The 16993-nt window shown below is 41.7% G+C and overlaps 1 protein-coding gene across 1 annotated transcript in view; it reads left to right on the forward strand.

The window, feature by feature from the left end:
• Window positions 1–16993, forward strand: part of PRMT3 (protein arginine methyltransferase 3) — a 67989-nt gene that overhangs the window by 37878 nt on the left and 13118 nt on the right. The window contains exons 12-13 of the mRNA XM_081907143.1: window positions 1021–1208; window positions 6312–6398. Of these exons, the coding sequence (XP_081763269.1) occupies window positions 1021–1208; window positions 6312–6398 (275 nt within the window). The remainder of the gene's footprint in view (window positions 1–1020; window positions 1209–6311; window positions 6399–16993) is intronic.

The following is a 16993-nucleotide window of genomic DNA, read 5'->3' on the forward strand; positions in this document are numbered from 1 at the left end:
TCTGGTTTTGTGACCCAGGGACGCGTTGGCCGCAGTGGGCATGTATTGGGTCAGAGTTTGGTTGCTTTACTTTTGAACAACTGCTATTTAAGTAGCCTTGCATCTGAATAAAATTGTTTAGTGTAGCTGCTGAACAAGAAACACAAAGAAATTCTGGCGCATATGTTTCATTGGTGCTTGCATACTTTTTGGTCCACTCCACTTGCCTGTTGCATTTTAATTTTTGTAACTAGCCTTCAGTTTCATGTCTCTTTTAAAAGCTGGATATACAAAGAACAACAGAAGTAAACCCATCCTAGTTCGGGTTTTTACACATACAAAGCAGCACATCATCTGATAGGCCTCATTTGTTTGGTCATTATGTTATCTAAAATATGAATGTTATAAAAGGGTGGTATATTTGTTAGACATTGCCCTGCTTTTTGGAATTTTTCATTGCTAGGAAGCTTACAATATAAATCAGATAAAATGCATCACTCCATTACCTTCCTCTGCTAATGTGGTGAGACATTTCTGGTGCTACTTAGCGAGTTTTCCTGCGTTCCCCTGCTTACCAAATACAGCACTGTCATTTTGGAAAGAGATTGTTGACTTAACAATGCTTTGTCTACTGTAGCACAGAGATACTGCTGATAGTCCAGGAACAAGCCTAATATATAGCAAGGGAAGACCTAATAAATACATAAATCAGCAATATTGACTGAAACAGCAGTCACTGTATACTCCATGTGCCCATTTGTGTGACAGCTGTCATGTATGCAGAGCCATTGGTCTGTCTCAGGTTCTGCTTATCACCACTTCCCCGAGTTGTTGCCATGCCTTTGTTTCTACCAAGACAACAACAATGAATCCTATGAAATGGATTTTTAAAAAAATAGGTTTTTCCTCAAAACAGTAGATTTGTCTGTTTTGCTTGTGGTAAATTTCCTCGTATATTTCAAATTAAAGTCAAATCTAATATAAAAGGGAACTTGTACCATTGTTTGTTGTCAATAAATTATTTGCAATGTCTCTTTGCAGTGTATCCTGACATCTGCACCATCAGCCTGGTGGCTGTCAGTGACCTCAAGAAGCATGCAGACAGGTTAGCTTTCTGGGATGATGTGTATGGCTTCAACATGTCCTGCATGAAGAAGGCTGTCATTCCAGAAGCTGTTGTGGAAGTGTTAGATTCAGGCACGCTTATATCTGAAGCTTGTGTCATCAAGGTACTTTAACAATTAATGTAAATTTCTAGAAGGAATGTATAATTATTAACCCAGTGCAGTATGTAAGCTGTTCTTACATAGAAGATGTTTTGTTTCCCCCGGCCGTTCAGTGTTAAAAAAATATGGAGTCCGTGATACTAATATTTTGGAATTTGTGCACACCTTTATGGATTTTGCAGCCTTCTCGTAGTAGTTTTTCTCTGTTCTTTCCCCCCACAAAACTAATAAAGACAGAAGTAAAATAAGGAGATGTAATGGCTACCTGCCTATTGTTCATTCAACATCCATACGTCAAAAGTGATGTGCAGTTCTCTGTTGGTTCCATCTGGAACTTGTTAAATGTCTCAAGAGGCTGTCTTTAAAACTTAACTCCAATTTCTGCTTATCTCCCCATCTTTTATTTTCTCCGCCTGGTCATGCTCTGTCTCTGGTATGCTTAATTGTAGGCTTTGGAGCTGCATTAATTATATTGTAATTAATTATGCTATAATTATTAGTTATATTGTTTGCTAAAATCCTTGAATATTTGCATATTCGGTGTTATGAACGAAGTCTGAGTGCTAAAGAGTATTTTCATTTCATTTATTACACCTTTCCTCAAAGGACTTCAGAGCGACATACATAATTTTTCCTTACAGTACCCTGAGAGTTGGACTGGGCTTAGAGGCAATGACTGACTGATCTGAACCCTGGTCTTCAGGTCCTAGTGCAACACTAACAAGTACACTACACCATTAATGGTAGAAGAAACGATATGATTGGTTAAGAAGTATATTGCTTTCCATGTAAACATATATTGTAGCACCTCTGTAGATAAATATTAGAGAAAATCACACAAACATTGCTGCATGTACCACTTAGGTGTGTTTAACTGAAGCAATTGGGGGAAAGTTCCTTTCTAATCCCCTCCCCTTTCTAACTATTATCTGAAAAGGCAATCTTATATTTTCATAAGAACAGCATTGTTGCTGTGTGAAATTGAATGCATTCAATTCTCTGATAATGTACAACCCTAGACTAACGGCCTCAAGTTTCCCCCTCCCATCTAGAGCACAATAGGCTACATTCCTCTTAAAAAGAGAGAATATTTATTACACAAAATTATTCAAACACAATTTTAATTTGTAACACCTCACTCTAAATGTTGTACAGTGGTACCTTGGTTCTCAAACTTAATCCGTTCTGGAAGTCCGCTCCAAAACCAAGGTGCACTTTCCCACAGAAAGTAATGCAAAATGGATTAATCTGTTCCAGACTTTTAAAAACAACCCCTAAAACAGCAATTTAACATGAATTTTGCTATCTAACGACACAATTGATCCATAAATTGAAAGCAGTAAGCAATGTACTGCAGTCACACAGTCAATCAATCAGTAGCTGAACTGGGTTCCACAGAGTCACAAAAACAAAACAAAAAAGCTGTAAAAACAAAAACGCAAAATAAATAGCAAAAACAGACAGACCTCAGCATAATACTCAAAACAGAAGTACAGTGGTGCCCCGCAAGATGAATGCCTCGCAAGACGGAAAACCCGCAAGACGAAAGGGTTTTCCGTTTGCGAGTTGCTTCGCAAGACGAATTTCCCTATGGGCTTGCTTCGCAAGAAGAAAGCCCATAGGGAAATCTCCGGGGACCTCTTTTAAATGCTGGCGGTGGGGAGCAAAGCCTTTCCCCCGCCCCCTCCGGCCTTCAGAAGAGGTCCAGGAAGGCCGGCGGGAGCCGAAAGGCTTTGCTCCCCACCGCCAGCATTTTAAAAGCAGTCCGGGATAGCAGGGAAGCGCTTCCTGCTATCCCGAACGGCTTTTGAAAGCAGACGGGGGAGCAAAAACTTTTGCCCCCACCGGGTGATTTTAAAATGCTGGCGGGCGGCAGCGAAGCCTTCGCTGCCGCCCGCCAGCATTTTAAAAAACCCCGGGACAGCGGAGGACTTCTCCGCTGTCCCGGGGCGATTTAAAAGCCCCCGGGAAGGCAGGCAGGGGGGAACAAAGACTTTTGCCCCCCGCCAGTCTTCAGAAGAGGTCCTGGACCTCTTCTGAAGGCCAGCGGGGGGCGAAAGTCTTTGCTCCCCCCCGCCTGCCTTCAAAAGCCGTCCGGGATAGCGGAGAAACACCCTGCGTTTCTCCACTCTCCCGGGAAGGCAGGCAGGGGGGGAGCAAAGACTTTCGCCCCCCGCCGGCCTTCAGAAGAGGTCCCGGGGTTTTTTAAAATGCTGACGGGCGGCAGCGAAGGCTTCGCTGCCGCCAGCCAGCATTTTATGATCGCCCCAGACAGCGGAGAAGTCCTCTGCTGTCCCGGGGTTTTTTAAAATGCTGGGGGTGGGAAGAAAAGCCCTTGTCCCCCCGCCCAGCCTTCAGAAGAGGTCGGGGGACAGACTGTCCCCGGACCTGGTCTGAAGGCGGTTTCCATAGGAACGCATTGATTGATTTTCAATGCATTCCTATGGAATACCGTGCTTCGCAAGACGAAAAACTCGCAAGAAGAAAAAACTTGCGGAACGAATTAATTTCGTCTTGCGAGGCACCACTGTATGGCACTCAAAACAGAGCATATTTGGCTTCCAAAATGGTTTGCAAACCAGAACACTTACTTCCGGGTTTGCAGTGTTTGGGTTCCAAATCGTTTGAGTACCAAGGTGTTTGAGAACCAAGGTACCACTGTATAGTAGCCCTCATTGCTTTAGATTTGTTCCTGGAGAAAAATAGGGATCCTGTAGTTCAGGCTCCCTGTGCATCTCTAACAGATTTAAAAGAGTGACAAGCCTGTTTTGGTTATGACTACTTTGAGATGCTGTTGTTGCTTAACAACCTACTTTTACATTGCAGGCTGGAAAATAATTGCTTGAGTGGAATTGATAGATAAAACTTCCAAATAAGTCTTTAAATGTTGACTATCCATTTTTCTGTATAACATGTAGTAAAATTAATGAATTCACCAAGAATGTCATCCTGAGTAAACAACCAAAATCAATAATTGTTCCATAAAGCTGATGATTTTCAAATATTGAGGAAATTATAAAAATGTACCTAGTTAATCATATGATGACTAAGAATATATACGTTTCACCTCTGAATCTGGCATTTATTACCCTGAGTAATGGTTTTGTCATACTCCACTCAGCCTCGTGAAAATCTGACAGCTTCTGTGTCAGATTTTGACTTTTGTGTATTTTAAAGGGATTTCTTTTCTGTAAGACGAGCAGTTACTAATAGTCTTAGTCAGTAACCTCTTTGTTAAGAAAAATCACATCCCAGTTTCAAGAATTTCTCATAAGGCATCAAAAATAATATAAAGTTGAGCAAACATATAGCAGTAATGTATTAAATGTTTCAGAGTAACACAGAAAATCATACAAAATAGTCATAGATTTAATAGTGTGAACCAGCAACTGATAAAACATACAGCTAGCCCAAAATTACAGAGATAGTCAACAGTAGGAAACAAGCCCAGATATGAGCCTTTCTTTTAAAAAATATGCAAGCCTTCAGACATTTCCAAGAACTCTGTAGTGTTGTGACCTGACAGTCCAGTTGGCAATGAATTCCACAGCCGTGGGGCTGCTACAGAGAATGCTCTCAGCTTTGTAGCCACTGGATTTCACCACTCCTGATGGTGGACAAACAAGAATGGCTGACAGAAGGTGTTTAAATGTCCCTCATTGGCTGACATGATTATGACACCATAGCTCTGCAGTATTCCTTTGTTTGCCATTTCCAAGGTTAGTAAAATGATGGAGTTGCCTTTCATATCCCTACCTTAATCCAGGATATGGAACATACATTATATTTGCATATTATTCAATTGGCCAAGAAGGGTTAAAGAAATTACAGACAAATGTACCAGTTTTGATTTTTAACAAAAGAAGGTGGTGTGTGTGTGTATGAGAGAGAGAGAGTCATGTCCAGTCATAAAAGGACTTGCGAGTCCTGCTGGGAGCCCAGTTGCTGTTCACGAGTCTTTTTCAAATAAAACAAGTATCCAAATAAAAGGATGGGTATCCAACAAATATGGGACGCGGGTGGCACTGTGGGTTAAACCACAGAGCCTAGGACTTGCTGATCAGAAGGTCGGCGGTTCGAATCCCTGCGACGTGGTGAGCTCCCTTTGCTCGGTCCCTGCTCCTGCCAACCTAGCAGTTCGAAAGCACGTCAAAGTGCAAGTAGATAAATAGGTACCCCTCTGGCGGGAAGGTAAACAGCATTTCCGTGTGCTGCTCTGGTTCACCAGAAGCGGCTTAGTCATGCTGGCCACATGACCCAGAAGCTGTATGGCGGCTCCCTCAGCCAATAAAGTGAGATGAGCACCACAACCCCAGAGTCGGCCACGACTGGACCTAATGGTCAAGGGTCCCTTTACCTACCCAACAAATATATGTGAAAACACTATGTGGGAATTTGTAGGGATTAAAGCTAGACTGCTGTAGTAAATCCGAGGATTGTGCCTCACCTTGATTTGATTTTCATGTGCCCTATTATTAGGACTCTGATGATGCCATATATAAGACTCATCAAGCCATGAAATATGCTAATCCACCTTCAGCTTAGAATTGCTTTACATGTGACACATCTTCAATAAATATCAGTTTTATCTAGGAACTTGTATGTACTTGACATAGAGAGCTCATTTTCCTGCCGCTTAGGACTTCACATATAAGCCCATTTTTTTCTGAATGGAAGCATTTTCCCTATGAGAAACATATCTATAAAAGAAAGCATCCTGACAATTTTAACTTTCTGGCCATAGGCGGAAGAACATAGAGTCTAGCTGCATCCAAATGAGACTTCAGAGTCCTACCCCCAGTTCATCTTCTGCAAACAGCATTGCAAGCAACCTTTGAACCTTAAGAGTTTCATTTATCATGTGCTTTTAGAAGACTGCAGTTATAAGACTGCCAGTGGGAGTCCTGAGCTTTCACTTAGAAGCTAAACTTTCCAGTTTTTTGCCATATACACCTGGTAGGCAACTAGGTTCCATGTAGGTTGCTTTTGAGAATAAGCTTTATTTCAGGTCTATTATGCAGAGATGATTAAAACAGTCTCCATAGATTCCACTCAGATACTAGGATCCTGCTTTGTTCTCACACAAGACTTTGCACTTTCTTGCAGCGGATAGATTGCCATGTTGCATCGGTTTCAGAACTGAATTTTTCATCAGACTTCACTCTGAGAGTAACAAAGACTTCAGTGTGTACGGTAAATATTTTATTTCAGCATTTCTGGGGGTTTGAAACCTTTGGTCAAAGCTTTCATTTGCAAACTAGCTAGCCATCGACCATGGGTATGGAATTAAATGTTGGCATTACCTGGTAGCCATTGGTGTGTTGCAATCTTGTCAAGCAGTGTCTCCCATCTTGTATAATGTGTTCCTTACACCAGCAGCTATGCCATTCCTCTTAAGTCCTCTCTCTTCGGGGCCAGCCATGTAGAACATTATTCCCCCTTTATTCCTGATGTAGATCTTCACTCAACCCTTCTTCACTGGCAGAAGAGGGGTACCAATTTGTGGTCACCTTGGCTACCAAAGTGTCTTGGGTTGTCCCTGTTTCTCTTTCATCTTCCTTATTTTTTTTACATTCTAATACTTCTTTACTCTTTTTCCTGTGTAAGCTTGTTTCACCATTCCTTCCTTTCCACTTGTCACAAGCTTATCTGCTATCTCCTTTTAACAATTTATCTTCCACCCACCTTCTGAACTCTTTGTGACCTCTTTCATATGGAGTCTCTCTCTTTCTCACTATGAATTGTAATTTTTACACCCACTTTTCCAGTAAAGCGGTTTCTGCATGTTGCCTTCACATATATCATTGCTTGTATCTTCCTGTTTATTTGTGTGGGTTCGGGGTATGGGTTGCAACTTCATTTTCGAACCAAAGCATGTATTTGTTGCTTTTTATATACACTTGCGTTCTCCAGCCGTGATACAGGTGAAATGTTTGGTTTGGAAGTTTCTAGTTTTGGATCAGAGATTTGTGGTGTTGCGCAAAAAAACAAAACACTTTGTCAAGTATTGCGTACTTCATCATGTAAGATTATTGACATCTTATGACCAGAATTTCCACTCCTTTTGTGATGGAGTATAGCAGTTTAGTTAGAGGCTGACAGTCCATCCATCACATCAGGCTGCCTAACCTTGCAGTAAATGAACAATAAATCCATTATATGTATTGGAGATTTTGAAGATGCTTTAAAAGTGTATTTCTTCAGCTGGACAAATATTCACCCTTGATTTTCTGTATGTAGAATTTTAGTTTGGGTTAAGATACAAGAATAAAGGTTTAATGTCATAACATTTTTGGTCTTAAAACTAATGTGGCTGTTTTTCCCCTTTGAAGAAAGATGGGTTAGAGTCTCAGTTCAGAGTCAAACTACATCAACAGAAGTATAGTGTCCAGATCAAGCGAAATAATAGTTCCACTCTATTATGCCTTGCTCAGTCCACACTTGGAATACTATGTTTAGTTACTGACACCACAATGTGTGTTTTCTATTTGATTTAGTCCAGAAACTTAAGGGAAGAGGAAGTTGAGCATTGTTCTTCAAGGCAATATTTCTATTTTTAGAACCATTTGGGGAGAGTTCCAATCAATCCATGTTGCAACTATAAATTCCTTAGCTTTACATCAGGATATTTATGGGTCAGGCACAGTCTACAACATTGGAAAGTAGACTTTGGCATATATCTAGAGATTCATGTTCAGCCACTCTTAGAACTTTAATATACAGTCACTGACCCAGGTTTGCAGGTCACTGTGAAATTCCTACCCATCTTGGAACAGGCAGCTATTAACATTTTAACACTCCCTCCCTCTTCATAAATCTGCCTGTTCTCCTCTACCCCCTGCTTTCTCATGACCCAAACACCTGCCATGTGCAATGGAGCTCTAGGCCGCCATTATTGCGGGCCTGATCCTCTGTGCCATTCCCCAATCCTTATATGTCAACTTTCCATCTCTATCATAGATACAAGCAAAGTGTAAGGTGTGTGTTTAGGCAAAGTAGGTTGTGAAGCCTGTGAACTATTTTACTCAAAATAACCATTTCAGATTTCCGTAAATAATTGTATTTTGGCTGTTCGAGCCATACAACCATTTTATTCTTCAGTGTCTTTTTGGCAATTCATTTTGGACCAAGCTGACCATGTGTTTGCATGTTCTCACCATAGGCCAATTTGAAATTTCACATATATAAGGAAACATGCAGCCCATCCCATTTCACCACCTGAGGTGAAACGGGAATGTGCCTCTCCCTGCCCCCCTGCCACACCACGCCTCACATGAGAGGAGGAGTATTTCTCAATGCTTTAATACTCATCTTCTTTACCCGGGGCAGAGAAGATGAGCGGCACTGTCATGCGCTGGAATGCTCCCGGCAAGAGGGAGCATTCTGCAAGAGGTTGAACAGGCAGGGCACCGCCTCTTGTGCTTCCACCACTTTACCCAACCTCATGGGCTCTGTAAGCAAAGAGCAGAAATACAAGCACATCATATGCATGGATATCTGGTTCCCCCCCCCATAGGTACTCTTAAAATGTCTGATAATCAGCTTTAATATATTGCTACATTTGTTTACTTGATTGAAATCACAGTATACATACTAAAATTAATGCGCTTGATAGATGGTTTCCTCCCTAGCACAAAACAGGTATTGTGAGAAGCTTTTAGTTAATATCAGTTATTAAGTTCAGTTAGGGACGCAGGTGGCGCTGTAGGCAAAACCTCAGCGCCTAGGACTTGCCAATCGTCAGGTCGGCGGTTCGAATCCCCGCAGCGGGGTGCGCTCCCGTCGTTCGGCCCCAGCGCCTGCCAACCTAGCAGTTCGAAAGCACCCCCGGGTGCAAGTAGATAAATAGGGACCGCTTACTAGCGGGAAGGTAAACACTGTTTCCGTGTGCTGTGCTGGCTCGTCAGATGCAGCTTGTCACACTGGCCACGTGACCCGGAAGTGTCTTCGGACAGCGCTGGCCCCCGGCCTCTTAAGTGAGATGGGCGCACAACCCGAGTCGGACACGACTGGCCCGTATGGGCAGGGGTACCTTTACCTTTATTAAGTTCAGTATCAATTGCTGTTGATAGGTTCTTGGTGGTGTTAGCGGTGATCTAAAATGTTACTTATTAAGTTTTGCTATATGGCTAAGACTTCAGTCCTCCACCCACTTACCTGGCAGTAAGCCTTGTTGAATATGATGAGACTTACTTCTGAGTGGACATGGTGGGTTCGCCCTAAAAGCATGGAATCTGCCTTTGAGGGCCCTTTAAAGACTGCTGAGAGTTCTGCCACATGATTGGCTGGTTTCAGGTTTGGGAGCAGTAAGAATAGGCAATGCAAATTTTAACCCTGCTTTCCCCCTTCTGATTCATACTCGGGTGGTTCCACACATAACTTCTGGCTCACCCACAGAGGAGGTGGTAGATTGGATTGTTAGAGGACATTCGGCACAGAAACGTGTGTATACCTTTAAGAAGTTTCTGGGATTAATTGGCTGCAGGTGACCGTTGCTATAAAGGAAAAAAGCTGAGTTTTGTTGCTTTGCCTGCAGGAATAACATCCACCAGAGCTTGTGTTTATTTGTTTAGTAATAAAGTCTTCGTTTTTCCGTTTGGTGTTTTTACACCTATGTCTCCTGGAGTCACTCTGTCCTCTGCCACCGGCTGGCATCCCCCTCCAATAGGTTATGGGCCCAGTCCCCAGTCTTGAGTGGGCAGAGACAGAGCGTGAAAAGAACCCAGAGACTGGAAGCAACTCTGCGTTTCTCAAGCAGCTGGCTGTGTGAAGGCATCAGCAGGGAGTGTCTGTTTGGGACCAGGAGCCGAACATTTCTTCAAGCCACGTGTGAGTAAGAACTGAGTGGAAAGCTGAAGGCTGGGTGGTGCCATGGCTGGACTTGGAGCTGGAGCTCAAGGGGGAGCTTCCTATTTTCCAGTAGAGAAACTGGGAGAGTCCAATTATATGTCATGGAGTTTACAGATGCAGGCGTTTTTAAAGAAAGAACAATGTTGGACTGCAATTGTTAACCCTCCTGTAAAAGAGGAGGATGAAGAAGTAGATGAAGCAGACCAAAGGCTGGAGGACAAAGCCTATGCCAATTTAATTCTGAGTTTAGAGAAGTCTCAGTTATCTCATGTGCGAGACCTTGAAACAGCAAGTGAGATTTGGCAAGCACTGAGAGCAATACATATTAGAGACACTGCTGGCAGCAAAATTACTCTAATGAGAGCTCTGTACCGAGCCAGACTAAGTGAGGGTGAATGTGTTTCAACACATCTTCAAAGAATGCGTGATTTATTTTCACAGTTAAATGAACTTGGGGAACATTTTTCTGAACAGAGAAAAGTTTATATTGTGCTGTCTTCACTTCCTGAGTCATGGGACAATTTAGTGATGACTCTGGAAGCAATCCCAGAAAGCCAATTAACAATGCATTTCTTAACTGGCCGTTTGCTTGATGAGGAGGAAAGACGCCATGAGAGGAAGGCCACAACCCCTCACCGTAACTCCAGAAATGGGAGGCAGTCCAGTAAAAGATATGCAACTGATGAGGAGCGGCATCCTAAAGAGGTTGTAGACCACAGAGAGGAAGCAGCGTTCACAGTTAGAAGATGCTATCGTTGTGGGTCAACCAAGCATTTAGTACGACAGTGCACTGTGTCTGTGGGAGAAAATACAAGACAAGGGCGGCCTGCGTTTGCTGGGAAGCGAGGAAACAGGAAGAATCGAATCCAGTATGTTTCTGCAGCAGTTCGAGGGACCAGTCACGACGTTGGACAAGACTGGATTTTAGACTCAGCAGCAACAAACATTTTTGTCAAGTCTGCACAAACCCTTGTAGAAAAGCAGCCTTGTAAATCTGTAAATGTAGTACTAGCTGATGGAACAGCGCATGAGTCAGCTGGAAAGGGTAGTGTGAATATCAACTGTTTAAGTACCAAGTTTACCAATGTTTTATGTGTACCAAGCTTAGAAAATAATTTGCTTTCAGTTACAAGTCTTGTTAAGCAGGGATTTAAAGTAACCTTTTCTGGTTCAGGCTGTAGAATAGAGAAAGCTGGAAAAGTGGTTACAGCGTCGCTACAAAATGGTTTGTTTGTTTTGAAAGACCAGCTAGTAAGTGAGTCTGGGGCATGTGTTAAAGCCTGTAATAGAGCCTTGCATGATGAGTGCCAGCATCTGTGGCATCGTCGTTTGGGGCATGCCAATTTCCGCAGTATTGCAAAAGTGCCAGAATTAAGCAAGGGAATTAAAATGAAAAAATGTTCAGTTTTTCTAGACTGCAATACCTGCAAGGAGTCTAAAAGTAAGCGAGGGTCTTATCCTGAAAGTACTAGAATTAGCAAGAGGCCATTTGCTTTAGTACATTCAGACCTTTGTGGGCCATTTGCAGAGTCTGAAGGAGGAGCAAAGTTTTTTTTGGTTCTTGTGGATGATTATAGCCGGTATACTTGGGTATATTTGTTAAAACACAAAAGTGAAACTGGTCAACTGATTAAGAATTGGATCAACTATATAGAAAGGCAGTTTCCCTACAAAGTTACCCAGTTACAAAGTGACCATGGAGGCGAGTTCATGTCTGAAGCCCTCCAAGTTTGGTTGAAAAAGCGTGGTATTTGTCACCGTAAATCGTGTCCTTTTTCACCTGAAGAAAATTCAGTTGCAGAACGCAAGATAAGATCTTTACAAACAATGTTAGATTCAATGCTATGTGATTCTGGCCTATCCAGGAAGTATTGGGGAGAAGGAATTCTGTGTGCTAACTACATACAGAACAGATTGTTTCATTCTACCATAAACAACACCCCTCATTTTTTGCTTTATGGAAAAAAACCCTTTTTGGACCATGTTAAAACTTTTGGTTGCTGGGCTTGGGTTCACATCCCAAAAGGACAGAGAAGGAAAGGTGAGCCCAAGGCAAAGAAACTTAGGTTTGTTGGCTATCAAACTTGGTCAAAGGGGTATCGTTTTGCACTAGGGCGTGGCAGAGTTGTAATATCAAGACATGCAGAGTTTTGTGAGCAAGATGGTTGGGTTCGTTTACATGGAAATTCAGAAGTTATGTTATATTCTGATAATACAGATAAATTTGTGAAATCTGAGGAAGATAAGCCACAAATTAAAGAAAGTTCTGAAAGTGACAGTGATGAGGATTCAGGGGATGAGGATCCCAGTACACAATCTCCTAAAGCTGAACCAATTTCTCCTGAGCAGGATGAATCAGAAGGGGAAGATAGTTCAGAGGGGGAGAGTGTTCAAGTTAGAAGGTCACAAAGAAGCAATAAGGGGGTACCTCCAGAAAGGTTTACTATACAAGAAGCTAAAACTGTTGATGTGAAAAAGGAACCTCGTGATTATGAGGAAGTTTTAAAGTTACCACACCAGGAAATAGTAAGGTGGAAAAATGCAATGAAAGCAGAAATGAAATCTTTAGCAGAACACGATGTCTTTACCATTGAGCCATTGCCAGAAGGAAAAAAGGCAGTGGGCTGTAGATGGGTGTATAAAATAAAACACTTGGCAGGTGGTGATGTTAAGTACAAAGCCAGACTGGTAGCACAAGGCTTTACTCAAAGAAAAGGTGAAAGCTTTGATGAAACCTTTTCTCCTACTGCAAGGGGTGAAAGTGTACGCTTATTGTTAGCTCTTGCAGCACAACGTGGGTTTAAGGTAAACCATTTTGATATTGAAACAGCTTATCTTAACGCAAATCTGCAAGAAGAAATTTTTATGAATCAAGCGCCAGGTTTTGAGGCAGGAGAACAGAATTCTGTATATAGGCTGAACAAAGCAATTTATGGGCTCAAACAGTCAGCTAGAAATTGGAACGAATGTCTTGATAATGCTTTAAAAAATCTTGGTTTTAAAAGAAGCTTAGCTGATAACTGCTTATACACTAAAGGAAAGGGTGATAAACAAGAATTGTGTTTGTGTTATGTTGATGATTTGCTTTACTCTACAAAAGGTGACAAGCAAGTGAAAAAATTTGCAGAACAACTAAGAAAGGAATTTAAAGTAAGAGATTTGGGGCCAGTGAAAAATTATCTCGGTTTAGAAATTCAAAGAACAAACGATGGAAGTTTTTTGTTGAGTCAAAAAGACAAAATAGTGGAGTTACTTGAAAGAAACAATATGCAAAACTGCAAGGGAATAAAAACCCCAATGGAAATAGGTTTTTTCAAAAATGAAGAAAAATGCACAGAACCTGTAAATCCTGAAATGTACCATTCAATAATTGGAAGTTTATTATACATTTCATTGTGGAGCAGACCAGATTTGAGTTATGCAATTGGAATACTAAGCAGACTAGTAAGCTGTCCTACAGAAAATGCCTGGAAAGGTTTAAAACGTATTTTCCGGTATCTAAAGCAAACACTTGATTATTGTTTAAAATTACCATCTTCAGGGTCCACAAAATTGCAGTGTTACGTGGACAGCGATTGGGCCAACCTGCCTGATAAAAAATCAATTTCTGGAATGGTATTTCAATTTGGAGATTCTTTAGTAGGATGGAAATCCAAAAAACAAACTATAGTGGCCACATCATCAACTGAAGCCGAATACTGTGCATTGTCGGAATTATGTAATGAAGTAAAATTTTATGTTCAGATCCTCAAGGATATAGACGTAGAGTGTAATTATCCTATTCAAGTTATGGAAGATAATCAAGCCGTAATAACCTTGTCTGGATCTGACCTGTTTAGAAACAAATCAAAGCATTTAGAAATTAAATACCAAAATGTAGCTGAAAATGTAAAACAGAACCAGATAATGCTGAAGTATTGTGAAAGTACACAAAATGTGGCGGATGTATTTACAACAGCGTTAACCCTTGAAAAACATACACGACTGGTAACAAAGTTGGGAGTTGCAGTGTGTGATATGTAAATATGTTCTTTTCTGTTTAAAATACTATTGTTTCTGTTTGAATGAGAGGGGGTGTTAGAGGACATTCGGCACAGAAACGTGTGTATACCTTTAAGAAGTTTCTGGGATTAATTGGCTGCAGGTGACCGTTGCTATAAAGGAAAAAAGCTGAGTTTTGTTGCTTTGCCTGCAGGAATAACATCCACCAGAGCTTGTGTTTATTTGTTTAGTAATAAAGTCTTCGTTTTTCCGTTTGGTGTTTTTACACCTATGTCTCCTGGAGTCACTCTGTCCTCTGCCACCGGCTGGCATCCCCCTCCAATATGGATAACTCCCCATATATGCAGGAACTTATTTGCTTGTAATTTTAAAAGCTAAGGACTGCCATGCTCATTGCTGTCTTGGATGCATTAAATGTTGTTGTGTTAGCTAGAGGGAAACGGTGGTGGTGGTGTGAAGAAAACAGGATTAAGCATATATTGACCTCGTTCACCCCCTGACAACTTAACGTTATCCTGGGGGTGGAGTGTTGGCATCAGGGGACGCATGGCACATACTTATGCTGACCCAATTTTGCACCCAAATTCTCATATACTCTCCAGTGGGAGGAAAAATACCCTCCTACCTCAATCTGTATTGTTGAAATTGTGCGAGCCAGGCAGCTACTAATAGACCCATATCTCAGGTATCATCACTATAGGTCAATTAAAGGTAAAGGGACCCCTGACCATTAGGTCCAGTCGTGGCCGACTCTGGGGTTGCAGCGCTCATCTCGCTTTATTGGCCGAGGGAGCCGGCATACAGCTTCCAGGTCATGTGGCCAGCATGACTAAGCCGCTTCTGGCGAACCAGAGCAGCGCACAGAAACCTTCCCACTGGAGCGGTAACTATTTATCTACTTGCACTTTGACGCGCTTTCAAACTGCTAGGTGGACAGGACCAGGGACCGAGCAACGGGAGCTCACCCCGTCGCAGGGATGCGAACCGCCAACCTTCTGATCGGCAAGTCCTAGGTTCTGTGGTTTAACCCACAGCGCCACCCGTGTCCCTATAGGTCAATTAGGTTATAGCAATAGACTGCTGAGATTTAGAGCTAGGTGAGCAGGAATCTATTACCTGGCTGCAAAGTTCAGCAATTCACTACTATACTAGGGTGGAGAGAATTTCTCCGCCATTTATTTCCCCTCCATGATCTTTGCAGACCCCAACTCGGAGGTGATGAATGAAAGAGGAACTGCTTTCATCAAGGAATAAAAAGCTCACGCTTTGCCATATGAGAAGCAGTTTTACAAGGCTGAAGATAATTTAATTTTCAGATAGTATCAAACTTTGAATAGTATGGTACAAAGACTACTTAAATAATACCTAATGTGCTCAGTTATTCTACTTTTGAGATGGAATGAGGCTTTGTAAGGGTACAGTAAACGAAGTAAATTTTCTTCAGTACCCCCCTCCCCCTTTGAAGAGTAAGGATCTTTCAGTAATCTTGAGGTACTGAGTTGTTTTCATTTAAGAAATATCATTTTAAAAACAAAAGTGGTATTTCTGCACCAAGAACATAGTGATTGTCTGTCTCCCTCTCCCTCTCTGCTGCATGGCTTACAAGCATTTCATCTCCATGCTTGGATAAACTCCATCAAAAGCACATTATCCTCCTACTTCTGTGGCCAGCTGCCTAATTGTATCTGCTCTAGCTGCATGCTGTTGGAACACGATACTGACGAGGAACAAAAATGATAAATTACTCCCTGCAGCTGATAGCGATGATGGTAACTTTTAATTTCCTCTCTCCTAAGTGAATTGGTCAAATTGCTTTTAACTGGTTTCACAGGGGTTTGTATAAATCAGACAGGGATTTACAATTGGGAATAGAAGTGTTTTCCTAGAGAAGCGGCACAGGTAAATGAAGAAGCAGATTTGAGATTTGCTCAAATCTGTGCTTTGCTCTGTTCTTAAAAAAATAAAAATGAGCCTGAAATACAGGATAACGAATGAGTAAACTGTGGGTGTTTGACCATCTTCAACAGACACTGGGTTTTTTTTAGAGAGAGAGACTGCTTATTTTGTGGTTTTTGTGAATAAAATTGTGCCCCGCTGTGGCAACAGAACAAATAATTAAGGCACAGAGCTGCAATATATTTGATTTGTGTGAGAAATCATGCACACACACACACACAGAGAGAGAGAGAGAGAGAGAGAGAGAGAGAGAGAGAGAGAGAGAGAGAGAGAGAGAGAGAGACCTTGTACTTGTAGTTCCCAGATTGGTTACCTTATGGCTATCGATGTCTGATTATTTACATGTTCCCAGTAATATATTTGGGAGAATTTCTACATTAAGGCAAACTAGCCTGGCTTATATTTCAATGTCAGCTTGGTCTGTGAATTGATTTCACAGGTCTGCATACAGGCTTAATGATCACATTTGCAGCTCTGGTGCTCCTCCTTTCCCCCTCTGCATAGCTGACTTGGTTTATGAGCAGGAGAAATTTGTTGTGGAGGGTTTTTTGGTGAATTTCTACATCTCATTAACCTCCTTGCTCTTTTTTGCTTGCCTACTTTTCAAAACAACCGCCTTCCCCTCAACATGCAGAGCGGTTCTGTCTGTTGATGGGATGTTGAGAACAGAAGGCAGAATAATTACTCTACTGCGGTGTATCTTTAACAAAAAGCATCCTTTCGCAGTGCTCAATAGGCCAGATCTTCAGTTATATACGACCAATCCCATTGTGTTTGCTTTCAATTTCCTACTGGTTACTGTTCAGAGAATAGTGTTTGAATGACTCTAGTGGAGATGCTGGAGTCTATTGTGATTATTTCTCTGGGGGCCTATATATCTGTTGTCAGATGAAGTGCTGTGGTGGGGAAGGAGGTAAAAGCAAGCATAAGTCACTTGGATGTAAAACAAAATAATACCTGAAGTAACTGTTTCTAAGACC

The sequence above is a fragment of the Podarcis melisellensis genome (genome assembly GCF_964234715.1).
Source record: "Podarcis melisellensis genome assembly, chromosome: 1".
In the NCBI taxonomy this organism is placed as follows: Eukaryota; Metazoa; Chordata; class Lepidosauria; order Squamata; family Lacertidae; genus Podarcis; species Podarcis melisellensis.